This window comes from Falco peregrinus, chromosome 1, assembly GCF_023634155.1.
Source record: "Falco peregrinus isolate bFalPer1 chromosome 1, bFalPer1.pri, whole genome shotgun sequence".
NCBI lineage: Eukaryota > Metazoa > Chordata > Aves > Falconiformes > Falconidae > Falco > Falco peregrinus.
This window is the reverse complement of record NC_073721.1, coordinates 76652505-76679578: the sequence shown is the minus strand read 5'-3', so window position 1 is coordinate 76679578 and position 27074 is coordinate 76652505. Positions and strand designations below refer to the sequence as shown.

At 35.8% G+C, this 27074-nt stretch overlaps 1 protein-coding gene across 7 annotated transcripts in view; it reads left to right on the top strand.

Moving 5' to 3' along the window:
- Positions 1-27074, top strand: part of FSIP1 (fibrous sheath interacting protein 1) — an 89039-nt gene that overhangs the window by 5229 nt on the left and 56736 nt on the right. For 6 of the 7 annotated variants that reach the window (XM_055817684.1, XM_055817691.1, XM_027777269.2 and 3 more), the window contains 7 exons: positions 786-958; positions 1859-1943; positions 5209-5307; positions 8297-8397; positions 9114-9221; positions 15559-15720; positions 23987-24124. In XM_055817684.1, coding sequence (XP_055673659.1) covers positions 786-958; positions 1859-1943; positions 5209-5307; positions 8297-8397; positions 9114-9221; positions 15559-15720; positions 23987-24124 — 866 coding nt within the window. The remainder of the gene's footprint in view (positions 1-785; positions 959-1858; positions 1944-5208; positions 5308-8296; positions 8398-9113; positions 9222-15558; positions 15721-23986; positions 24125-27074) is intronic. The other variant, XM_055817687.1, reaches the window with a different exon arrangement.

Below are 27074 nucleotides of genomic sequence, written 5' to 3'. Positions count from 1 at the left end.
AAAATGGAAATGTATTGCTGGACTCCAAAACTTGGAAGTCTCTGGGAACTGGACAGCACTACAAGTGTTTGCTCTTGCTATGAAAGCTAACTTTGACCAGAAGAGAGGGCAGAGCATGAGGATGCTATAGGAAGGGGAAAAGCCGAAAGTAATCAAAATTGTGATCTGCATGTTCAGGAAAAAAAAGAGGCAATAGAGAAATCTATTTTAATTAAATAATGGAACTTTCCATAATTTATCACTGCTTGTATTTCTCAAAACAACATTCTTCTAGAACCGATATCAGAATCTGTTTGGCTGAGATGTAAGTCGAGACTGAAACTTCTGTAAGATTTGAAAGTAGAGATATTACTGAGTCTCTCTCAACTCCAGAATTATTAGTTTTAATAAATGACATTTCAACAGGTATTCTACTGGTCAGGCTAAAGAAATTATTTCTGACTTTAAAGCTTATTTTGTCTGTAATTTTTGATGATACTGCGGAGATGTTGAAACTTTTCCATTATAAATTTGAATTTAATAACTTGCCCAAAATTCAGGGTCTCTTCCTCCCCCACACCATAACCAACTGTTGCAGCTCGGTTTGATTCAGCATTCTGTTATAAAGGTTTCTATGTTTTTCCCTGCTACAAACTGGTTTAGAACTGAACATGATATATATGCTTGAGAATAATTGTACTCTTGTTTATGGTTTTTATCAAATTACTTGTACTGCTTTTTACTTTTGCTTTTTTAAAAATTTTGAAATGCTTCAAGCTAGCATTAATTTTAAGTATATTCTACAGCAAACTCTTCCAACCTGGAATATTCTGAAGAAACAGATGTAGATCCTCAGATTCAAGCATCCAGGAAGAAAATGAATGAACTTGACAAAATACTGGCAAAAATACATCTTAAAGAGAGAGCAATTAAAAACAAAGGCAAAGAAATGAGGGCAAAGCTCTGGGAAGAACTTCAGGTTAGAAGTGTTCTGCCTATTTTGTAAATAGTATACCTCAGAGTACTGTCTTCCAGGATTATCATATTTCACAGGCACATTGTTTTATTAAATAACTCAGTTGGCTGATCAAAGTGAATAAATGGATCTTAAAAAGTACCTTTGAATAGGTTTTAATATATTGGCTTGGCTGGCTTTGAAAGAAGGCTGTGGTCCTTAAAAACTGAGATGACCAACAGCCAAATATACGGCTGTCTAGATGTGGTTTACTAGCATAACTAGTGTTAATGCTTGAGCTTGCTGCCTTGCAGGTATGATAAGGCATGACAAGAGGTAATGCCTATGAACTCAGGACTTTTTATTCTGCTCTAGTGTGACCATTCTTAGGCCCATCTATTTCAGTACTGTCTGTTATTGAAGAAATTAGAGATGCTGCCTGAAGAAGCTGTAAAAATACTACAGCACAAATTTCTTCACATTATTCCTATCCTGGTCTCTGGCAGTTAAATATCAGTTTAAGCCTTGAAACATGAGAGTTAGTATTTCTTCTGAGATTAGGCATTGTACAATTTACGTGAGTACAAATGTCTGCAGTTGATTGGACTGCATCTTGTAGTTTCTGTGGATTTGGATTCAGAACCATATATACATCACAGAACTTTGTCCTGTGAAATGTGTTTTCATGTAAGAGACAATATATAACAGAGGCTCCACCATGTCTTTATCATAACTTTAGTATTGATTGTTCAGATAGTCTTGAGAAGAAAATAAAGTGTTAAGTAAATGTTGCCACTGAACAAGGAATTTTAATAGGGTCTGAGTTCATTAGACCTGATAAGCAGACAACATATTTTGCTTTACAGTATTTGAAGTGAATATATGTATGTATCTGTATATTTATGCTTTATTTCTTTTGAATAGTCTATCAGAACCACTGGAAGCCAGATGGAGGTAGAAAACACAAAACTTTTTTTAGCTTTGAACTCATCATGGCAGGATACAGCTAGTAAGTAAGAAAGAGAAGTAAGTCCCTGATATAATTATTGTGTATTTTGATTAAAACTCATATTTTTGTTGGATATTATAGAAATAAAGCTTTCAGACCCTTACAATAAAATAGTCTTCACATGTGAAAGTACATCAAGGAAATATTTGAAACATTAACTGAAATAATGTTTGCGTTATCACAAATGTAGAAGTTGTACTTTTAATTTTGTTTATAGAAACTGAATTTTTTTCAAAGAACTGGTGACTCTAGAAGGGTACAAATCCAGATAAATAAAGCTTGCATTTTGAAAGTTGATGGCAAACAGATATTTCAGGAAGGGTTCATGACTGATAACATCGATAAATTAATGATAGCAGGTATAGGGAAAGTTAAGAGTGGAAACCTGCTGAAAAACTTGACGTCTTTACCATTTTTGAATATTTGGCATTAAGTGAGGAATTCAAAATTGCTGTGGTAAACAAACAAAATTATGAAGTTACTGATGTGTGATTGCTGGTGGTCATAGAGGGTTTGTCAGGCTGGAGTACTTGGTGTAGGAAGGTCAGGCAATTAAAAAGTATTAGGCCTAAAAATGTTACTTAGAAGTTCTAAGGATGTGGGCCCTGCCACACATGTATCTTGGAGAACATTTTCATATGGAGATGGGTGAGAGAGTGAGAAGGATGCAATGTCAATATCATGGTAAGGATCTCATAATATGACAGGTCCAGAGGGAGGGGAGACCCCGAGCTTTTTTAGGAATTGTTAACAGAAGAACCAAAAGAATGGGACCAAATTATGATACAAACTACTGAGTTATATGTTGGAAAGTAATACAGGAAGATGCGTGCACAGCCCAAGTCTTGGAAGATGGTCCAAAAAGGAGTATGTGTCATTTACGTTAAATTTGATACTGATTATGTGGCATTTAATTCACTTCTAAAAGAATCTCAAGATTCAAAATGTGAGAGAGAATTTGAGTAAAAGGGATCATCAAATCATATAAAGTGTGATTCTAAGGAAAAGGTGTGAATATGAAACATGAACTTAGGTTTTTTTTATCAGCTTTTTTCCTGAGAATTCTAGGAGAAGAAGTTTAGGATAGATGGCAGTTATTTTAAAGCAAATGTTAAAGACATGCTAGCAGACTATTCCTAGGAAGAAAAGACCAGGAAGTCTGATAAGATAGTTTATGAGTTTTACCATGATATGACAATAAAGACAAAAATATTCAAAGTAGAAATGAACACACCAATAAAAATATTTTTTTTCATTTTACTCTTTTAATAAAAATAAATTCCATCTTAAATAGCATTTAAACCAGCAAATTCTATAGCTGTATTAAAAGCAGATAAATAACTAATGAAGGATTGAGTTCTTTAATAGGAAAAGTAAACATATAATGACACAGAGAAATGTGAAATGTGATACATAACAAAAAAAGACTATGATCAAAGTTACAGTGAATACCAATAATGTAAAACTATAGATAGAATTGCGAAAGAAAAGTTAAAAAACTACTTAGAAATGTTTTCTCTACTGAGTCGGAAGGACCCAATTCTGTTGGAGTTCTAAAGCCATTGAAGCGTGTTCTGACTGAAGTATTGATAACTTTCTTCAGGAACGCACAGAGGATGTGCATGCTCATAGAGACCTGGAAAAGGAAAACAGTGGGTATTTTTAAATGTCCTTTTTCTTTCTGTGCCTAGGATCCTGCTGCGGGAGACACTGGAACAAACTGTAGACATTCTGATCACAGTGTCTTTATGGGGAGGGGCAGGGGGAACAAAACCAGGCCGTGTCATACCTGCTCAAGTGTGGTTTTAAAAAAAATCTGCTGTTTGAATGCTCTGGTGCTGGAGTTCTCAGAGATGTGTCAGTCATATACACATTTTGCATCCTGTCCTTCATCAGTATACTTACTTCAGTTGAAAGGAAACCAAATTGTGGTGCATCTTGTTTTTTCTTGTTTGGAGGAGAACAAGGATTTGAGATCTGCATGGTTATTGTTGAGCAACAATCTCAACTTGAATGTTGGAAATATGTGCATAATAATGGTAGCAATGTGTGGTTAAAACATTTAAACAAAAATTATTACAAGGTAACCTTTTATTTCTGTGCTAAAGTTTGGGTTATTAAAGGAAGAACACAGAACTTGACATGTGTGATATTTAAGAAGTCTCCAGTAGGTGTCAGGGTATAGTAAAAAACCAGTAAGCAAGCAAGACTGGTTAATGAATTCGTGCTTCAATTCCTGTTTTATTTCAAAGGTAACTCCTTGCTGTAGAGATAATGCACATCAGATGGGTTCTGGTGTACCGTACAGGCAAAACTGCATAGTTTCGATTTATATTTTTCCTCCAGCTTGATCTTTATCTTGAGTTTTCTGTGACATGCCGGTGCCTTACTTTTCAGGAATTATTTATTTAAATGACTGCCCTGACAGCTACCCTGGTTGATACTGAAATGGAATGCAATTCATGATTTGTGTCCCAGCCTTTCAGGCATAAAAAAACCTGCTGACATACTCATGGCAAAAATGTAAATTAGGAGTTAAAGGGCCTTAAATTCATTCCTCTCTATTCTGTGTAACAAAACCACACTTTCAGTTGAATCGACTAAACTTCATTATTACAGGATGTTGGTGGTTTTTTTCATTGTGAAAAACACATTTTTCATATGTGATATATATGGTTCTTTGCAACAGAAGTCCTTTTCTGTAAGTGGTTAAGTGTATAGACTGCAAGTTAATGGTCTAACTTATACTTTTCAGTTGATATGTGTCAAAATCAGTCATGATATTTTATTTGAGTAACTGAAATAACTCTTGCATGCTAGGATGTTTGAACACTTTTTTTCCCCCTAGATTATAACCTTGACATAAGCCACTGGAAGTCTAATAATTCATGCACAGGCAGACACCAGCTGTGAAAATGTGGATACTTTCTTCTCATTCAAAGTTCTAGATGGCTTACCACATGGTGTCTGTAGAGGCTTTTGAACTTTAGGGCCTTGGGCTGTATCTTCTAGAATGCAATCATTTATTCTGTATGGGGACTAGTTGCTAAAAACAAAACACAGCCATGTGAAACAGCGTAACTATTCATGAGACACCTTATACTTTCACCCTGTCTTTATTTCTTGAGAAATGTGGTGGTTATGTAACTTACCCAGGTAAATTCCTTTTAACTTTCACATGTGAGACCTTATAGTATGATACACATGAAACTAGATCTTCTTGAAATAAATTTTAATTAAATTTTACTGAAAAAATTCTTTGCAGATCCCTCCCATGCTAATGAAGATGAAATATGTACTTCAGTATTTCACACAGAAATTAATCCAGAAGATTATGATTGCCATGAAACCCACCATAATCATGGTAAGCTTTATTAATTGTGTAGTTTATATTTTGAGATATGGCAAAACAACATGTACAAGGGTTGATAAAGATGACTTGGCCTTTGTGGCTAGGCCAATGAAATCAGAAAAAGCAAGACTGCTTAGTGGAATGGCAACAGTTTTTATTTTACAAATGATAAAGGAGAATAATTTTTTGTGACTTATAAAATGTTTTATTTGATATGCTAAGAAAACTTACTTTTCTGTTTATAAAAATCTTCCATTGTAAAATGATGAGGTGTGTAACCGATTCATTGTAAAATGTATCATTGGTTCTTCACAGAAATTCTTTAAAAACTTGTCATTGCTGTTATTCTAAGGTACTGCAACTTTCATTAATAGGCTTATATTCAAGAAACCATCTAAAAATGAAGAGTGGTGCTGTGTACAGTTTCAACTGTTCTGTAACTTCTGTTTTTAGGGGAAATTTGTATGGACATTGTGAGAAACCTAGATCTTTGTACAACTTTATATTTTGTTATGGTGATTATTGTAAAGGCTGCATTGCTTTTATGGATTAAGTACTTTCTGGCAAAAATGAAACATCTGTACTGATTCTTTTAGACATCACTTGTTTATGTGCACCGTATAGAGGTTTCAGATGCTGGTACTAGTGTAGTGTGTCCAACATTTTAAAATAAATGGAATTGTGCTTTTGTGCCTCTGTTCTTTCCCTATTTGAAATTCAGATTTGTATGGTTGAGTAACTTCTCGCATGTGTTGTGACATAAGAAGAATAGCTTCAGCTGCCATTGCTATCAGCTGCAATTGTTTATTTCTTTGTCATCTACCATTCTATGTAAACAGAATGACTCTATCTTCCTGGTGACTGGCTAACATGACAAGGACATAATACACAGGCATTCCTTAAGGTTGAGCCATTGATGGCAGCAGAAACTCTGCACTTTTTAGAATGTGACTGTATGTTTTAATTCTTAAACCTGGACCTCAGCTCCCTTATCGTTTTATCAGTTGTCTTAGTTCATCAGTATGTTACCTCTGTGTTATTAAATGTTCTTCACACTGGGTCAGAGCAACACTGTGCTTTGATTTCTTTGTCTTCCTGCCATGTGTCTTCATTCCTCCCTTAAAACAAAGCTCAACTCTCAGCTTCCACCTTCACAATTTCTGAGTTGTGCTGGAGTGTACTTGAATAGCAATGGCAGGTTTCATTGCTAGTATGCAGGACAGCGATGACTTCTGAAGTTCCTGGTAGAGGCATGGTTGGGAGTTGCTGTTGTTTGCACCATTTTGAGATGTTCTACATTCTCCTGGTGTGGGAACACATGTAATGGAGAGAACTTAGAACAATAAATTATTGAACTGACTTTTACTATTTCTTCTGGAGACTTTTGATATAGTTTCTGAATAGCTAAGACATGTTTTTGGTGGCTTTTGGATGTCTAACAGTTGTCATAAAGACAGACCCTGAACAAGAGGAGCTTAACTTGTGAAGAAGCATGTATTTATTAGTTTTATAATATTACTTTAGCAGCCTCATCAAGATTTGTACCAAATCTTTGAAATTTGTACCAAAGCTACCAAAACTCATATGCAAAATTTGTTGAGCTGCAGCCTCTCTTTTACTTACCCATGGCGATCTTCAGAGTATTCCTTGTCCCAGTGATCCCTGTATGTCCCTTCTTTATTGAATGTTCTGAGTTGTTCTGTGTGATACATCCCTCTAAAAAAAAAGCTTATTCTACATTAGAGTAGCTTAGAAGTAACGTTTCATGTATGTTGCATGTTGTGTTGGTGTTTGGTGTGGTGTTTTGCTCATTTCAGGATAGAAGTTGCCATATTTATATTGATTGGTAAATTCTTAAATGATCCAGTTCCTTGATAGATTCGCGATGTTACCTGGTAATGTTATAGATAGTTTGGAATGCTCTCAGTAAACAGTTGTGCATTTGAACTGTGACAGGGTGTTCTTGGTCAGATCCAACACCTCAGTCCTTTAGGGTTTACTTGCAATTTGAGAGTAAGTCTGGTTGGTAAGAATGTTACACAGATTTTTTTATCCATAGCGTGTAAAAGGATACATGAAATTTATTTAACAGCTTTGGGAGTCTGCTTTCAATCTCCTCACTCTGAGAAGTAGTTACTTCCATGTAAACTTCCGTAGTCTATCTTCTGTTATCTAACATGTTGAATTGGGGGGTTTTGTAGGCAAATACCCCACCTATTTTTCAATTCTCTACTTTCCATAAAAGCAAAATGTACCATCCTACTTTTGAAGTAGTTTTTGAGACTTAGAAGTTGGTTGTATTTGCTTAGAATTTTTATTTAATATGATATATATTTGTTGTTTGTAAAGGGAATTGCTGTTTTAAAACTGGTAAAAGTCTCTGAAAAACAGAACTTGTACGCATTTTTGTATGATGGATAGAAACCCATTGTTGAAAAAAACCCATACATGTGATGTTGTCAGAATATCATGTGGCAGTTTAGTAGCTTTACAGCTCTATGATGAATTTTATTTTTTAAAAAAAATGTTTTATAAGCTGTGTTATAATAATATCAACTATATCATCTGTTCTTCAGCTGTTTTATTTTAAAAAATGTACTTGATATGTCTCCAAATAGTTCTGTGGTTTTCAAAAAAACTATTGTCTGATTTTGTACTGATGATAAAACTGAAACAATGATAGGGTTCAAAGGAATGCTGTGGCTTTTAAAGCCACCATGTTTAACATTTTTGAGGTCGGGAATCCAAAAGTATTTTAGCCTTTGCAACACTGAGTGATCTCATATAATAAAAGCTTAAAAGTGAGATTAGATTTTGACAGTAGTTATGTTTTAAATATAGCAATATAGATTATTTAAATAATGAAAACAGCATATAAAAGGTTTATCTATCCACTTTATATGTTTATTAAAGATTTAAATGGGATTGCTGTTATTATAGTGCTCATTGAATCAGAAAAGGAATGATCATAACTTAGCAACTTTTCTTCCTCAAACTTCAGATTACCCAAGTGAATTAGAAAGAAATGAATTTCTTAATCAAGCAGAAAACATGCATAGCAAAAATAAAGGCAATCAGGATTTCATTAAAAAGAACGTTGAGGTAAGCATTAAAGCATAACTTCATAAACATTTTGGTAAATGTTAACTAAAAAATAGTATATAAGTATTTCTGAAGACTTTTTTTTAAACCAGGAACTTAAAAGCTAATTAGGCATAAATGAAAAAAAATCTTGCTGTAAAAAGTGTTGTTCATAGTGGAGTATTGTATAAGATAGTTCTCATCCTGAATGTTCATATTGGTGGGGATAATACTGCTTCTATGAATTTGCTAGAGTACTGGAAATAAAATTATTCTGTTTGTGCCTAGGTATAGCTTGTTTTGAAGGCAAATATCTCCTAAGACTTTCCTTAAATGTATTTCCCATGAAGTTAAAGGCAGATGTTCTTATGCATAGGTATGCAGATTGTTCATGTATAGTAGGTGTGGGACCCTTATTTACAGAGGACTTCTGTATGACAGAAAATAGATGTCTTGATTTTCATGCCCCCCCCTTTTTTTTTCCTGTAAGACCTAGTAGCTATAATGATTTTTCATCCAATGAAAAATATCTGCCTTCCTGCTATGTCAAAGACTGTTACAAGATTATCAATTTATTATATGTAGGCTGCTAGATTTTTCTGTCAGAGGGATAATTTCTATTATGCCAATAAGCAAGATTTGGATGTTAATTTGACAAGCTTTAAAAATCTTTGTTCTGGTGCTGTTTGAGCTAATGGAGTTCTAAAGTCTGTTTTTTATTTTTCTAAATATTTCAGCTAGCAAAAGATCCAGGAAACCAGGTTGTTATGCTTGAGAGAGAAAGGAAAAGGCTAGTTGAACTATTGAAGGATACAGAAGATGGAATTGAATTTCAAGGTCTTGAGGTATGGCAACTTTAATTTGTCCGGTCCTGTTGTATTTGGCTTATTTTTGTCGTAAATCTAAATTTGATTTGATTTTAGTCCTACCATGAACTAATCTGCTGAGATGGGAGAGAATAGCTGAACAAATCCAATTGGCATTGTTTCCAAGAATGAATTTTCATTGGTGGCTTTGTTCATTTTACCAGCACTTGGACACACTTGGCCTCAGAAAAATAGCAGAACTTAAAAGTTAGACACAGTGGAAGGAGCCTTAGAAGCACACTTAGAAGACAATGACCTGTTTTCTTTACATAAAAAGTGAAGTTGGGGCCTATCAATCTGAGTAGCTAGCCTCAGGTAGAAGGGCCAGCAACTACTTATAAAAAACTCCAAGAGTTTTGTGAGGACATGAACTTCAGAATGTAACAGTTGGGGAAATATGGAGCTTATGTGTCCATTTAGAAAGATAACATATCTTTGTGGAGCTTCCAACTCAGTCTTAAAAGTATACAGAAGAGCCAAAGTCTGCTTAAGTATTAGGCATTTATGCTTTAACGTAAAGTTGTTAAACAGCATACAGTCTGCATACTGCAGTGGATAGCAAGAGCTGAAGTAGATAGAAATACCTTTCCCCATAGAGAGTAAAAAAATGCTTGGTTGTCCCACCAGTCACTGCTTCTAGGAGAGTCTGTGCCACAAAATGATTCCCAGTAACATAAAGACATCAAACGGTCTTTTGATCTCCCAGTTACTAGCAGATGGTCTTTATTTCTTACTGCTTTGAGGGGACTATTATAGTGAAGGTGTTCTTGGGGGCTCTGTTTTTCAGAAGTAATCATAAGGCTGCCAGGATGGGAAGATAAAATTTAGTTTGAAAAATGAATTCTGCTAGGAACTTACAGTACTTTTTAACTATATATGTTATTAAACATGCTAAAGATACATGTTTTCATAGAATGAACATCCTCAAACATGTAAACTTGATATAATGCTTCAAGAAACCTGCATTTTAATAAACAAGAAGAAATATTGGGAAAATGCTTGCTTTGTGTCAAGAAATTAGATAATCATTCTAAATTGTTTTACATAAAGTGTACATTGTGACATCTATAGTTATGTTACAAATTTTTTCACAGCATTTGTAAGTATACACTGAATCACAGTGCCTAAGAAGAAAGATGTGAACTCTGTGTAGAATGAACAAAATATATCCAAGGTCCTGTTTATGTTTAATGTATATAGCTAAAAATGATCTGGACTAAATTATTTTTCAGTATGTTAAATAAGAACTTAGGCGTGAGAGAAAGAAACAAAAGCAAATACAATGTATTATTTTTTAAAATTATCTCTTCCCCTATTTTATTTTGGGTTATTTTCTAATAAGGAGGTAAAGACATCCAAGAGGTGATTCTCTTCATTACTCTTTTCTAAAATGAGTCTAAAATCTGTCCTTATAAATTACCATTTCAGGATATGGGGTAGGGAGGTGAGCTCAAGATTATCATTATCTGAATCCAAACTGGTTATGGAAACAGAGAACTAACCAACCCATGGTTTGTGACCTTAAACAAATGTGCAATTTACCCAACTTCAGTGTGATTTCTAGATTGAAACTCATTTGGTCTGTGGTCCAAAACTTTAATCTAGGGAAACTAGTAAATGTACACTATGTTTTGGTATTTTCGGAGCTTTGTAGGGCAGATAAAAGTGGAGTCTGTCCATATCAGTCAGGAAAACCTAATGGACAAATTACTAAGATTATATAAATGTGCAGTATTTTAAAAGTAACTGTTCTTTCACAGTTAGTAACATAAAGTAGAAGCACAGAAGACATAACCTCTGCTGATCATTGGTATGCAAAGGTTTAAACTATCAGTCACAATGAGTACTTGTGTTCATGAGATTAAAAACTTCAACTTCTGTAAGATTGCACCAGTTTTCCTGTTGTCCTGATGTTTATTCCCTTGCTTTGCATAGCTTATTTAATATTTGTGGGCATGAACAGTAAGCTTGCAGGTTGACTTATTTATCTGTAAAATGCTCATCAGTTAATGACATTGCACAGAGATGTTTGGCTTGGCAGGTGTGGTTTAGTGTTTAAGAAAATGCAGTGGAAATCTCTTTGGTCTAATGTAGACCTACTGGTTAGGAGAGTTGATTTTTATTGTACTTTTAATTTGTTGCGTATTAGAAGAAGTTAAAGCTCACTGGATCATTATTTAATTATTTAATTAATCTTTTGTCTGCGCATTTAGGAGAAGATTCAAGGTATTCTATTAGATCTGCTTGCAACAAGTTTGGCATTATGATCCCATGTAAGGGTGAAAAAATATTCAGCTGAAATTGTACTTCAGCCTTTGAATAAGAATGAAGTGTAGGGAGAGGGTTGTGGTGTTGGGTTTGTGATGTTTTTTGTTTATTTATTTTGTTTTCCTCCTCTTGTTGGAAAGGTTGGTGTTTGATTAATTATACTGTCTCTTCTGTTCTTCTTTCCTGATCAAGGATGTGTTTCGATTTGAGGAGATGGTCCTTCATTTGATAAATATCAACATTTAAAGATCTGAAGATGTTTTAAACAGCCTTCTGTTAGTAAACATCATAGCATTCTGACCTAGAGAGGAGTGTCTTTTTTAAAATAATTTATTATTTTACTGATTGCAAAAGACTTCTCTCACAATACATAGTTTTTAGGTTTTCTTTTTCTTTAAGCTAGTGTCCTTGACAAAATTTAGAGGTACTTAACCAGAATAGGTAATGCAAATTCTGACTAGCAATGTATGCCTTTTTTTCCCCACTAATTCTCAAGGCATCAAGGCAACGGAAAAGTATAACACTTATCTAAATGTTTTATTTGATTCATGTCACTATCCTGTGGGCATGTATCTGTAGAGATTTTACTATTTATATCAAGTATTAAATAGATCACTACACAGGATATGTATGTTGCTGTATGTTCTTCATACAGTGGACAAGAATGGGAATGGTAGTTTGTGGATTAGTCTAGTCTGTACTAGATCATCTCTTTAAAGAAAACAGCTCTTAAGTCTACTGCCAAAGGAGAATAAAAGAAAGGATAATAGTTACTTAAACCTGTCTAGTCTGGAGATGGTTTCTTCCTCTCCCATATTTGAATTATATTATGGGTGAGGCATTTCCTGTGGCTGCTTTATAACAAAGATCATAAGGAAATTATCAGCTAATGAGTAATCTAGACTGCTTCAAGCTGGCCCAGGTAACTGTCCAGCTGATGGCCCCTTTCTCTGATTTCATTCTGCCTTTTAAAAAGCTGGTGCAACCACATTGGCTAAAGCAATGTTTTGGAGGTTATCAATCAAGGCAGAGCTGGCTGTGTTGTATGAATTCCTCTGTATAGTGGAACATGGATTAGATAACTTCATTTGACTTGTACTACTAAATATGTCAAATATCCAAACAGCAATTCTCACTTTTTTTAAAGAAGTGTTTTACGAGTATTTAAAATATTTTAGAAGTACATAATGATGCTGACCATCAAAGCTGTAGGGGTATAATTTGTTTCAGATGTTCCACAGTAATAAGCACTGACTGTGCTATTATAAAAGTATTGTTCTGAGTTAACACACGGGAAACATTGACAGGACAGAAGCTTATTTTCCAAGCAAAGTCATCTTGAAAATACAAAAGGGAATGTGTGAGTCCATTTAACCATGGAGTGAAGTGGCTACTGGAGTAATTTGGTTACTTGGAGCATGGGATATGAAAGCATGGGATATGGACACTGAGCTGTAACTAATGAGCCCAGCTGCAGTTTAACTGACTCCCGTACAGTCATTTTTGTGTGTTTGCACTGTGCTCTTCGTTAAGAGAAAGTAGTTAACATGGCACAAGTGTAGTACCACACTGGATACTTGTGTTATGATGGTCATTGTCCCATCTAAACAGATGCTTCCACAAAGCTGGCAAGCTTCTAGAGACATTTCTGAGTGGCTCTTCTTGAGTCGGGTCATGTCCAGTCAGGCTTACTAGTTGTGTCATCATCATACTTGTATGAGACAGCATTAGAAGAACTGATTATTTTTTTTCCCCACAAAAGAGATGACTCCCTTTTCTTTTTTTTTTTTAATTTTATTTAGTATGACAGGTGTTTGGGGTATGCTTTTTTCTTTTTGCAGCCAGTGTGCTTTAGAGTAGTGAGAATGAACCAGGAATGACCTCATAGCAGTGGTATTGTGATTAGAAGCTGATATTTCCTGCTCTTGTGTGGATGTGGCTGCTTGAGTAGCCAGAGGACTAATCTGGAAGCTGTAAAGGAGTGGTGGACATGAATCCCTTGCAAGACAGATGTTGAAGTCTCAGGGCAAGGTGCTGGCCTCCTTCTGTTAGGAAAAAGAAAGAAAACCAGCAATACACTCATGTCCTCTCCCCACACCCCTGCGCTGCCCTTCTGAGGTCTTACTTGGTGTTTCTTTGCAGTCAGGACAGAGATGTAATCTTCTAGTGTCATTCCTGGTGAATGGTGGTTGTGCAGACTTTCTTCCCTGAGTGTGAGACAGTAGTGCCAGGTTGCTGTGGAGAACCTGCAGCTGTTTGTGAATACAAGCTCATTTGTTTAAGTGGGCCAAGCTTACTCATAACATGCAACTGTCTGTGCTAGGAGCACATATTCATGTTGGTTAGTCAGATGTTACTGCTATCAAGAGGAAAAAGTCATGTAAAGCACAACCAGGAAAAGAACTCTGTGCTCTGTCTCTCCCAGTGTTTCTGTGATAGCACACTGAGGGTGGAGAAGGGCGGCAGCTACTTCTCTCAGAGCAGTTCCTTCACTTTCCTATGGATGCCATGTTTTCTTCTTTGGTGATACGTTGCAAGTGTCACATTATGTCTTGTATCCTCATTTTGAGATTTGGCTCCAGGTGGTTTCTTCCATAGCATGAACCTCTGCAGTTTCATTCCAAGTCTGGTTTTGATCAGGCTTTCTCTCTTTTTGACTCCTTATCAGATGGAAAGCAGTTGTCCTATTAGACATAGCTGCTGGTTTTATTTCCTTCTTTGACTTGCATGGGAGTCTGTTGCTTCCACTTCTTTCAGAGGACAGGAGGGAGTAGTGTACAGGTGTGATTGGGTGTGTACCGCAATAGGTGAGTCTCTGCATTTGCTGCCAGACTGTGAGATGCAGGTTCGTTGGGGGATTCTAACAAGATGTGTTCAGCGTGATTGAGAATGTCTCATTTTTATGCCTGTTGACTTGCATTTGTCTTTTAAAAAAGCAAAAAATATCTTGTTATCTCAAGTTCAGTATATGGTCAACTCTCTGTACAGTTCCTTGGACTTAAGCTGTAATATGGTGCCTCCAGGTACAAACAAGGAGTGCTGAGACACAAGGCATAACAGAAGTGATTTAGGATGATGTTGAGGACAGTGCAGTTTGAGGGCTGTGCTTTTCCACTTCCATATTAGCATTGAAGATGTGAGTGTATAGCATATTCTTTGTATATTGTGTCTTAGGACTGGTGGATCTATGTCTGCCATACACTTTCCTCCTCATCTCTATCTTCTCCTCCGTCTTGCAGAAGAGCACAACACTCCTAAATTGATTTTCATGTCAGTGGCATCTAAAAATGATGCTTTCTGTGCAGCACTGAACAGCAAGGTCTATATGCAGGTTAGACCATGACAAGCAATTAGCCGTTCAAAAGGGAGCTGGGACTGCCATGCTGAACATACACAGAAATTGCAACAAGGGAAGAATTGGCATCCATGGAAGGGAGTTACGATATACATGGCCTGAGGCTGTTCTAAAGGTTTGACTTAAAAAAAAAAAAAGAGGTTAGCTATCCAAAGTGTCTCTCTTGGGCATAAGAGAACTTGATCAGGAGAGTTGCATACCTTCAGAAGAACGGATGGGGAACTTGGGACCTATCTGCTCTTTGGCATGGAGGCAAAGCATCTGGCTTTAAGCCATTTCATTTTGGGGCTTCCGAGTGGCTAGTCATTGAGGATACAGGCTTTGGACTTTTATAGAAATAAATAAAATAATAGCAGAAGTCTGTTTAGGTCAACACAACACCTTTTTTGCTGTGACATTTTAATAATGCATGTAGATGTAGATAAATGGATTTTAAATATGTATATTTAAGTTGCTGATTGGTTATATTTAAAAATGAAAAATTTATGTCTCTAATTTTTCTGTCCACATCTGCTTTTGAGTCTGCTAGGTGCATGAATATTTGGCAGATTTCAGCTATATACTGAGGTAGATGAAAACTATAATTTTGTTCTTAAGTACAGTTTATTTGAAAAATACACTTGATGTGTAATTGCCTTTACAATCTGTTTCCTGTGGGAATGAGGATTAAATATTTTCTGTATCTTTCAATAGGAGGATTTGTCTGGCTGGCTAGCACCAGGAGAAGGGTATACACCTGAACTGATGGATTTTCACCTAAATGAGATAGACATAAAGCTTCAAGTACTGCTATCGGATGGGGATTTTTCTGCAATTTCCAGCTCTTGCTCAAAACCTTCAAGCCAGATATATCAGGTATAGTACAGAACAGATTTTATGTTGCAGATTTCTTGTTTGAAGTGTGTGTTGAGATCTGATGTAAATGAAAATACAGCATGCCTCTATATTTGTAATTTTTTTTGTGTTTTTCTTTAGTATCGTCTGTTTGTTCTCAAATGTATGTGTTAAAAGTGAAATCTTTGGCTACAGAAATCATATGGAAAAATAATATGTTGCTGTTTTAAGTGGTATATAATTCAAGGACTGTCTTGTTTTTAACATTTGTTGATTCCACACTTTCAATAAGAAATTTAATATGCAGGAATTGGTAACTCAGATGTTTTTTTAACTGCATGAGGGCCTCAGTGGTTTAGTGAGTATAGCAAGACATTGCCCATGATAATTCAGCTTTGGGAATTAGAATTAGTTTTTTTTAATCTCTGGATTCCAAAAATGCCTCTTATGGTCTGAAAGATAAAGAAGTGATGAATAAGCATGTTGAAGACTGTAGAAAATAGATTGAAATTGTATGGCCTTTGTCTTTCCCCCTTGCTAGCAGTATGAAGAACCTGTGAGGTCACAGCCTTGAGAAATGATTGTTTTAATTTTGTGCATAGATGACTCCAGTTTATCCCCTGCTGCAGTAATGTTGCCCCTGCTATAATGGGGGAAATAAAGATCAAATACCACCATTCTTATTTTGCACTAATTTGCAAAAGACTTGTTTACTTCTGTAAAATTTAAAGTTTATAGCCAAAACAGGTATATCATAGTGTAAGAGTGTACATTGGCAAAACTGTGTTTTTAGTTGCTGGTGTATGAGAAACACACTTTTTTGTATGAAAAACATCTCTTTGAATGGCTAAAATACCTGTGCGGTTTTTTTCTTTTTCTAAAGACACTTTAATGTCATTTTTTTGTATTGACTTCTTTCTGAACTTCAGGTTTTGTTTTACTTATAGTAGTATTTGCTGTTGCTCTTGACAGTTCCCGAGGAGTCCCATCTTGATGTTGATAACTAACCAAGTGGGATATTTAATGTGTGAGACGTGACCCCCTCTAGTGGTTAATGGCTTAGGGAAGTGCAGTTACCCGGTAACCAGGTTCAGGGACCTGAGCTTGCCGATGATTGCTGCTGGATTTGTGTTCGCGGTTGTGAGACATCAGGTTGAAGTTAATGCGACTGCCTATGATAATGAGCTCTCTTTGGGCACATTTGTCCAAGTGGTGGTTGTTGCTTCCTTTTCGGGTAAAAGCTGAGAGGTATTTGAATAGAAACTTGGCATTTATGTGTATGCTTATTAAAGAGTAATGCGTTATCTTTTTGAATAGTGTTAAACTTAACAACCAAAAAGAGATCATTAATTCTGTAATTTGCCCTTCATTAGTGAAAAGCAGTTGCCCTTCAACTTTTGCTTTGCAGCATGTGAAGGGTTTTCAGACACTGTAGTTCCAGGAAACACAGGATTCCATTTGTCTTTTTTTTTTTAATTTTTTAGTTTTTTGTTGTTGTTGTTCAGATAAGCTTAAGCATGTGAGTCATTTTAATAAAGGCTGCCAAAGAATAGGACTATTTAAAGGTGGTTTTATAAATTTAGAGAAAGAGCTAAGCAGAAGAAATATAAATTGAATTGAGTAGGAGGCTTTACTTGTTTAAAACTGGATTTATAAAGACACTAATTGCATAAATGCAAAACTAATGTAAAAAAACCCGACAAAATAAACAATAAAAGCAGACCCTCCCACTCTGCAGCTCTCTAATTCCAGAAGTGTCTTGAGTTCCAGGTGCCTTCCCAGTTGACTCCAAAATCCCGGAGGTGCCTTCATTCCTGTTTCTTTGCTTGTCCAGAGCTGCTCCTCTCAGCAGAGGACAGGGTGTCTAGTGCTTGTCTTAGTTTCATTGTGGTCCAGATTTTAGGCAAGCCAGTGTTAAGTTCTTCATGAAGTCTGATTCGATAGGTGCAATCTGCTTGTATCTAGCACTGTTCATATTTACATAGAATTTCAGCTGTTAACTTTATTTTTTTTTTTTTTTTGGGTGGTAAGTGGAGGATTAAATAGTTGTCTGATCTTCTGATCTTGACAGCCTACTGTGGAAACTTCATACCGGGTCTAGCCTTTAGTCCTGTGTTCTAGGTTATGGTTTTTTTTTGTTTTGGTAGGTAAAAAAATCACTTTTCATAGATAGCAATAAAAACAGGTCAAGTTCTGAATTTGGTTATGTGAGTTAAATCTCAACACCTTTTGCTTTCAAATTCCTTTAACAGTTGCTTTTTCAAAAAAACGGGAAGTAATGTGCAGTGGTAGCTGAGAAATTAATGACTATTTTGAGTTTAGAGAGCTTGTCAAAAGACAGGAAAAATGACCTTTTTTTTTTTTTTTTTCAAGAAATTGTTCTAAGTTCATTGCAGCTCATGGCTATTTTAAAACAGGCTTGTTTATCATGATCAATATCCCCTAATATTGTTATAAAATGGAAGTTTTAATTAATTTGCTTTTTAAAAAACTTGTTCTTGAAACATCAGTTCTGGTATCAGAAAATAGGTAGGTCACAAAAAGATACTAGAATTCTTTGTAATCAATGTCTTTTGAGTTACCTGAACAAAGGCAACTGATACCCTACCAGAAAGGGTCTGAGGAAATAAATTGAATGATGGCTTTTGCTAAAAGAAGGTATTGTATTGTGATATGTTAGCATGAATGCCTCATGCAAGACAAAGGCACTAAGAGTTCTGGTCGTCTGCACTTTGTTGGGTTTAATTTCCAGCGTTTAATGGCAAGACTTTCAATTTTCTTCAATTGACCACAGCAACTAAAGGAGGAAGTAAATGAGCTGTCAGCACTAGAAGGCTGTTACACTCTGTAAAAGCAGTTAGAAGTGGGACACATTTAACTTACTAATAGAATGAATTAAATAAGTGGCAATTATCCTTAGTTATTCACCCTCACACATATTCTGTGAACACTGTGAAAGACAAAATATTTGTTGGTGAGACTGGGAATTTGTAGTATTCAAAACTGATAGTGCTAGTCTAGTATTGTTGAAGTCTAAGATAAATTTCTATTGATTTCTTTTATTCAGAGTTTCAGCTTAGATTGTATCACTGCTTTTCCTCTAACTGAGGTAAATTCCATGAACCTAATTGCTAGATAAAGATGTTTGCACAGATGCAATTGGGGTGCAAATTTGAATGCACTGCAATACTGGTTTCTTAGGAATTTGTTTTTTTTAAAGTTTGGCTTTTTAAATTAAGGTGCCAGGAGAGGGCTGAAAAAAATCCTGAATGCACAGAATTTATTTTGAATGAGTCTAGTTGTTATGGGACACAAGTCTGATTTGGAACATGGATGTCCTTTCCTTTGGAGATGAGGCTGATGTAAGTGACATTAATCTTTCTTTTAAAAATTTGTGCTGAAATTCATTCTGATTTCCCTGAATCCAGATATGGATTTCGTCTGTTGTGGTGGTGAAGGATATAATGCATTAGTGATGGTGAGCATTGGGAAAAATTGTTAGTGTGTAAATCATCTGCTTGTATTTTCCTTTATAATTTAGAAGTAATTAAAATTAGCTTAGTGTTGTGTATCATAAAGCTATGCACTCTTTTCCTCTAAGAATTGCATTAGGTATAACTTTCAAAATGCGAATACTTGATCACCACTGGCTCAATGGGAGAGCTGCCTTCTGCCACAGATAGATGCTTTGGCAGGGTATAGGAACTATGCTCTGACTTCGAAATCTTTAACAACTGACTTTAATTATCCTACAGTACCATAACTGAGCTGTTACAGATTCATCTTTTTGTGCAATGAGTCCAGCTGGATTCAGAATGCTTTTCCATGACTAATGTTCTCTTTTACATGGAAATGTTTCTCATCAGAACTGTATTTCTCTCTGAAACATTTCTTTGTTCTGATGCCAACTTAATTAAATATTTAAAAATGCTTCTGTCTTATTTAATATTTCTGGGGAAGAACAAATTGAGTTGAATGTAATCCTGAAAGAGACATGAAAATGGTAGGATGAAGAATATGAAGTGTAAGACTGTGTGTGGAGTACAGTTACCAGCTTGAAAAACAGGGAAACTACCTGAAAATAAAAGAAAACGGAGATGGTATTTAAAGAAACATTAATATCTCTCTGCTTGATTGTCTTATAAAGGTAATTACTTTAATGTTGTGTATTACCTTGATGATTTCTTTCATAACTAACTGGGTTTCGTTTATCAGAAAAATACTCCATTTTTCAGTTATAGCAATAGACTGTAGTTAACAGTTTAAGACTAAATAAATACTCAAATGATAAAAAATTCTGAAGATACACTAACATTTCAGTTAACAAGCTCTCTGATAGTGTGTACTCTTCTGCCTGCACTTCACCAAAACAGATGATTTTAATGATTACGTCTATTTCAGGACATGGTTAGAAGCAGATTAATAAGCTGATCAGCCAGTTTTGTGGCTCAAAAAGATTGTAATGACACTAATATCTTTGATTAGGTGGGATTTTGTTTTTATTTATGGAATTTTGGAGAAAAGGGAGTGCAACAAATAACTTCAGCCATTTCACATACTGGATATTTCTGTTTTGCATTATGATTGTTATGGCTTTCGCTGTTGCTTATATCTTTGCTTGTGTAACATATTGAAGTTCACATCTTTATTTTCTACTTTATCTTTAAGATTTTTAGATCTTTAATCTCAGATGGACTCCTACTATGTACACATGCTATATAATGGAAAATTAAATGTTTGCAGTATTTGAAACATTGACAATAAAATGTTCTCCATTATACAATACTAACTACGTTTATGTAATGCTATCTTAAGAAAAATATTTAAAAAATTATTTAACTGGGAAAAAGTCTTAACTCTGCTTATGTGGTTCTGGTCAGTTACTATTCAGGAATGAGAGAAGTAGTAGTCTTCCATTAAAGCAACAGCTCAATGCTCCATACTGGTCAGATATCAAATAGATTATTAGGAACAATTATGAAAGGGAATACAAAATGAATCAGAAAGTATCACTGTGCTTTCCTACACATCTGTAGTATACCATATAGCTTGACTATTGTCCAGTTGTGATCCCCAGATGTCATAACCAATACAGAAAAAATGGAAGACTGATTACCAGAATGCTCAGATGTGTATAATGGCTCCTATGCAATGAGTGATTATGGAGAGTTTGGAAAAAATGAGTAAGAAAGAATGTGACTCAAGTGTGCAAAACCATGCTGATAGAGAGTAAATAGTAAGATTTATTTTTTTTACCATCTCATCTAAATAAATTGTATCAGTAGTGGATGTTGATGTTGGAGAAACGTTGAACCAAGTACTTCTGTTTCTGGTAAATGTTCGTCATTCAAGTTCTAGCCAGCACTCTCTGATAAGAATTGGTTAGGTATCATGGCAGAGCTCAATATTCAAGAAAAGTTTATGGAGAATAAAGTTGTCATGTTTAATCCCATTTAAGAATTTAGTTTTATATTGTCTTGCTAGAGAAGCAACCGGCTTAAAATCATACTGAGTGTGATAAAAGGTAAAATAACCGGTGATACCTAGTTTTCCTAAAGTTTGAAGAGGTTACTCATAAGTGCTTGCAGCGGCTGAGCTGTCTGTAAAATGAAACATGTATGCCTGAAACTATTTGAAAGACTAGGACAGAGATTTGCATAAAGCTTTGCTTCAGAAATGTGTGGGAAAGAAAGTAAAAAATTTGAAGTTAATAACTTTTTTGATTTTGTGACTCCTCTCACTATCACCTTTTTTTAATCTAGCTGGTACTGCAGCATAATATTTTTCAGAGATGCTGTGTGCAGTTTGAGCTCTGTTCTTCATTGAAGGCTGAGTTCATATAAAAATATCAAACAGTAGTCCATGCATACAAATCCCAAAATAAACACTGAGAAGTGTAATATAGTATATAGTGACTTCTCAGTACCACTAGTTGCATATTCTTATAGGTGTATTCATAACATTACTCTTTAAAACAAATCATAACTGCAGTTCTAGTCCATGCAGAGCACTAACTGCTCACATGGTAATGTGTCTATATATGCCCAGATGATCAAAAGATTGGATTTAGAGATATCATTGCAGAAACAGTGATAACTGTTTTTAAAGAAAAAGAAATAGGCCATCATCTTCCTCCTTGCCCTTCCATGAACAGTTAAACAATTAAAGATGTAAAATTACTGGAAGAACAATGCCATGTAAAAGCAATTCTCATTAGCGGGTCCTTCAGTTGCTATATTTTGAGCTTTTTTGCGAACTCTATATTTATATTGCAGATATAAAGGTCATATCCTTGTTTCATGTATTAGTAAACACAAGTTTAAATAAATCCTTTGGGTTTTTATGTTCTGTATAGATGTCAGTCATGCAGATTTCTTGCCATTGGGCATCATATTTAATGTAAAAAACTGTGTATTTAGAAGCCTATCTTTAGATATTCAATATTAAGAATTTGGCCTTAGGTGGCCCACATTAAATGTCAATCCAGTTTGGAGAGATTCTAGTCATTAATAGGTGGTGCTGTTGATATCTGTCTTTCATAGGAAAATTTACTGACACTGTGGTACTGCCAGCTATTGCTGATTGTAAATATATATTCAAAGATTTGTACTGTGTTAAAAGTAAGTTTATTTTCAGGCAACTAATATGTTTAAATATCAGAACTCATAGATTTGTTTGATGTTTAGAAAAAATTGTTTACAGATGCTGACAGTTTTTTTCTATATTGTAGTTGGGAATTTCTGTTCAATGTTAAATTGCAAAGGTTGTTTTTCTTTCCAGTTAGACACACTATATAAAAATCTTTTCCTGTGTGTTTTTATTAGGATTGCTTGAGCTGCTCCTAAAAATAAGAATAAATAGAGTATATTATTATTAGATGGTTGCTCATGTTCCTTTGGGTTGAATTGACTAAAAGGCATGGGTATTTTTTGTTTTTTCTCCTCTACCATTATTTGGATTCCTTGGGTTCTTTTATAGGATCTTTGGTTTGCAAGAGAGAGCCCTGTTTTTTTTTCCAATTAGAACATAACTTTGCTGTTTGGCCAGTCCTTGTTTTCTTAATGATCTAAATATGTGTAATATTAAACCTTGAATGTATTGGAGGCTCTCCTCCCTGTATGAGGAGAAGGACTTGGGTGTGCTGGTGCACAAAAAGCTCAACGTGGCTCAGTAGTGTGCACTTACAGCCCACAAAGCCAACCATATCCTGGGCTGCATCCAAAGAAGCGTGGTCGAGGGAGGTGATTCTTCCCTCTACTCCCCTTTTGTGAGACCCCACTTGCAGTACTGCTGGAGCCCCCAACATAGAAAGGTCATGGACCTGTTGGAACAAGTCCAGAGAAGGGCCATGAAGATGGTCAGAGGGCTGGAGCACCTCTGCTGTGAAGACAGGCTGAGAGTTGAGGTTATTCAGCCTGGAGGAGAGAAGGCTCTAGGGACACCTTATAGCAGGCTTCCAGTTCCTAAAAGGGGCTTATAAGAAAGATGGGGACATACTTTTTAGTAGGGTTTTAAACTGCAAGAGGGTAGACTAAATATTAAGAAGAAAGTCTTTACTGTGAAGGTGGTGAGACACTGGAACAGGTTGCCCAGAGAAGCTGTGGATGCCCCATCCCTGGCAGTGTTGAAGGCCAGGCTGCATGGGACTTTGAGCAACCTGGTCTGGTGAAAGGTGTCCCTGCCCATGGCAGGGGAGTTGGAACTAGATAATCTTTAAGGTCCCTTCCAACTCAAACCATTCTGTGATTCAGGACTGATACAAACTTCAGGATCTGATCCAAAGCTACTGAAGGATGTAAGAATATGTAACCCAAATCTTTACTAACAGTTGTGCATCCAGCTCCAACTTAGAGAGGGTTATTTCTCATTTACCATGGTCTCTAGTAACCAAAACACAGAGTCATTTCAGTTCAGTTCTTCCTTTCCCTTCTGGCCTAATTGTGATCCCAGTGTGGTTAATAGGAGAAGGCTTTGAACCCCTCATTCAGTCTCCTCATGTTTTTATTGTAGTAAAATTTAAGCGTAAAAATCTTAGCTCTGGAGACTAAGAAATTCCTCTTAAAATGCGAAGAGAAAGAAGTTTTTTATTGAAATAAGTCCAGCGTGGTGTTTAGTTATTGTATTTGAAAATGTGCATAATGAAAATTTAACATCTGTGAAATTTGAAATTGACACATTATTCTAAACATTTAAATTTTTTCCTAATAGAAATAAAAAGAACATTTGTCTGGTTTTGAAGCAGTATAAAGTCATATGTTTAACTTCTGCCTGGTCTTCCTTTTGTTAGGAGCCTCTGGTTTATGCAAACAGAAGCTTAGAAGCAGTTCCAGGTGAAAAGGTTCTGCGAGACAATAAGGAACAACGGGATCAACAAAATCGTCTGAAAGAAATAGATCATCAGCTGAAATCCCTAGAGAGAAATCTTGTAAGTCTCCTATTTTTGTCATATTTTTCTCCTCTTGGTTTGAGAACTTTGGAGTTTACCATTCCATGTGTCTTAAAATAAAATCTAATTCTGCAACCTTGTGTAAATTCCTGAAGGAATACCCAAAGAAATATACAAGCAAAAGTCTCAAATATATGTTTCCCGGACTAAGAAAAATTTTTTCAGTTGTAATGCCTGTTTCCCATGAACATAGTGTTTTAGTGTTTTTCAGAGTGAAAGAAGTTATTTTCCTCTCTTCCTCCCCAGAGGGAGATAGCATAAACAATCATATATAAATACATCCTAAAAGGATTTTTTTTTTTTTTTATGGCTCATATAATTGTGTTCTTTGAAGAACCAGGTCTGGTGGGAATGTTGTATACACTAAGTTATTGGGTGATTTAGCTTTGCTGAATTCATTTAGTGTATTTTTGTAACTTAATTTTCATTTAATACCTGGATTTCATAGGTGCAAGGGCCTATAAATAGGATCACGTAAGTAAAATGGTAGTAAAAAATCATTACTGTTTTAGAATAAGTACATCGCATCTCATTCTTCTTACTACTTTGAGTAAGAGCAGGTAAGGAAAGGCAATTTAAAATCTAAGAGGATCGTTAAACATAATTTTTGCCTCCTAAGTTATTTCTAAGTCATAGAGCCAGGACTCACAAACCAAAACTTATGGGCCTTTCTCAGGTAATATACTACTATTCTTTTCTCTTTCAGCGAGTATAATTTATTAAATTACTCTCAAGTTACAATAACAAAATCTAACTAAAAAGTAGCGCTGGGGAACCTGAAGGCCTTCAGGAATCTTTTTATTAATTTTTAAATATACATTGTAAACATGCTGTTTGATCTGCGCTGAAAGAGCTACAAAGCAACCCGTACAGAAGAGAATTAGGGAGAAAATGTATACATTAAAAACAGATGAATTCAAAAGGAGAGTCCTAAGATGATAGAGTTGTCCTTTGTTTGGCATGAAAGGCAATGCTGGTATTTGTTTTTTTATGTTGGATCTCACATAGATCTTAAGAGCACAGGAAGAAAATCTCTTTCAATTTTTAATTTTTTTTTGCTTTTTTTTAATAAATCTTTGAAGGTTTCCCTTGCTTAGGTGAAGTCAGGAACGAAACTGCTGAATACTTAAAAGAACATCACTGCATTAGTGTAGCTTGGCAGTAGTCATTAAAACCTGGATATATATATGTATTTTTAAGATTTTAACGTCTTTGTTTAGTGTTATTTTTCTGCTTTGGGATGAGAAAGCTTTTGTTTCTCTATGGAATGTGCTATGTGGGGAAGACAAACTAGTATAGTTGTGTACAAGAGGCAGGTGAGATGACAGCTGGTATGGGTGACCTGATGAAGCTGCATTTTTACTAGGAAACCCCAAGAATTTTGGTACATTAGCAAGAGGCATCAGTATAGGTAATTGACATAAAAGAGGTGTGCAAATGGAGGTGGTGGTGACTGGAAATAATGAGCATGGATTTACCGAGAGTAAGTCATGCTTGACCAGCCTGATTGCTGTCTTTGATAAAATGACTAGATCTGCTCTGTAAGCTGGAGGGCAGGGCTGCCACTCACTGGGAGTTAGGCTGGAGGAGGGAGCTGACAGGAACAGTGTGAAATTCAAGGACAAATGCGGAGTTTTGCATTAGAGTGAAATAACTCCCTCTGACAGTGCAAGGTGGAGCCTGCCTGGCCGGGGAGCAGCCCTGCTGAAAAGGACCTGGCATTGTTGTGGGCAGCGGACTACACATGAGCCACCAGCAGTGGCTTAACAGTTAAGATTAACAGTGGACTTGGCTGTACGTACCTACATGAACTTAGCCAACAGATGAAAGGAATTAATTACTCCCCTTTGCCGGGTACTCATTAGACTGGTCTAGAGTATTGCATCCAGTTTTGGGCTCCCCAGTAAAGAAAGGTGTTGACTTACCTTAGCAAGTTCAGCAGAGGGCCACTGAGATGATCTGGGGCTAAAGCACTTCACCTGTGAGGCTAAGGAGACTTGGTTTGCTAAACCTGGAGAAGAGATGGCTCAGGCAGACGTAACAGTAGCTTCCTATTAATAAAGAGGGTGTTACAGAGAAGACAGAGCAGCAGTATCTTTACTGAGTTACATGGTGGGAGAACAAGAGGCAATATTAATAAATTGAAATGGGGAAGTTCCAACTGAATTTAAAGAACAAGAAAATACCTCTGAGGGTAACTGAGAATGGGAAGCAGGTTGCATGGAGAGACTGTGAAATATCCGTCCTTAAAATTTTGCGGACCTGGCTGGTCAAAGCCATAAGGTATTTGATCTGATCTCATAGCTGACCCTGCTTTGAGCAAGAGGTAGGACTAGAGACCTCTTGATACTCACCCTTCCCAGTCTGATGATTTTTTTTATTCTACAAGGAAAAAGATCAAGATATTTTATGCATTTCTCAGGTGGTTATCTTTCTTTAGTATAACTACACTGAAGGAAAAATAGTAAGACTGTGCATTTTAGGAATGTGTTTTTTGTGTGTAACTGATGTTTAGTGTTTTTCTTGTGTATTTATGGTTTTATGACTACGTTTGTTGCGTCAGACCAAAAAAATCTGTGTAGGCTACCCTTGGCTTGTGGAGGTCTTTATTCAGCAGTAGGGCTACCTTCTGCAGTAATCAGAGTTAGGACAAATACTGTTCTAGTTGTCTTTTATTGCTCTCAAAGTGATCTCCAGTGCAGATCAGAAGCTTTGTAATTCAGACAGTGCCATAACCACAGTGGTATAATCTGAATTCCTCATACAACTGTTGCTACAGCTGCAAAAACTTCAGCCACTATCTACATATGCAGGGTTTATGCTGGCAGTGCTTGAACTGCACAGCCAATATGGAGTACTTATGGAGTATAGGAACAGACTTCAGATGTCTTGGTCTTAGTGATCACGAGATGATAGTTTTTGATTTTTG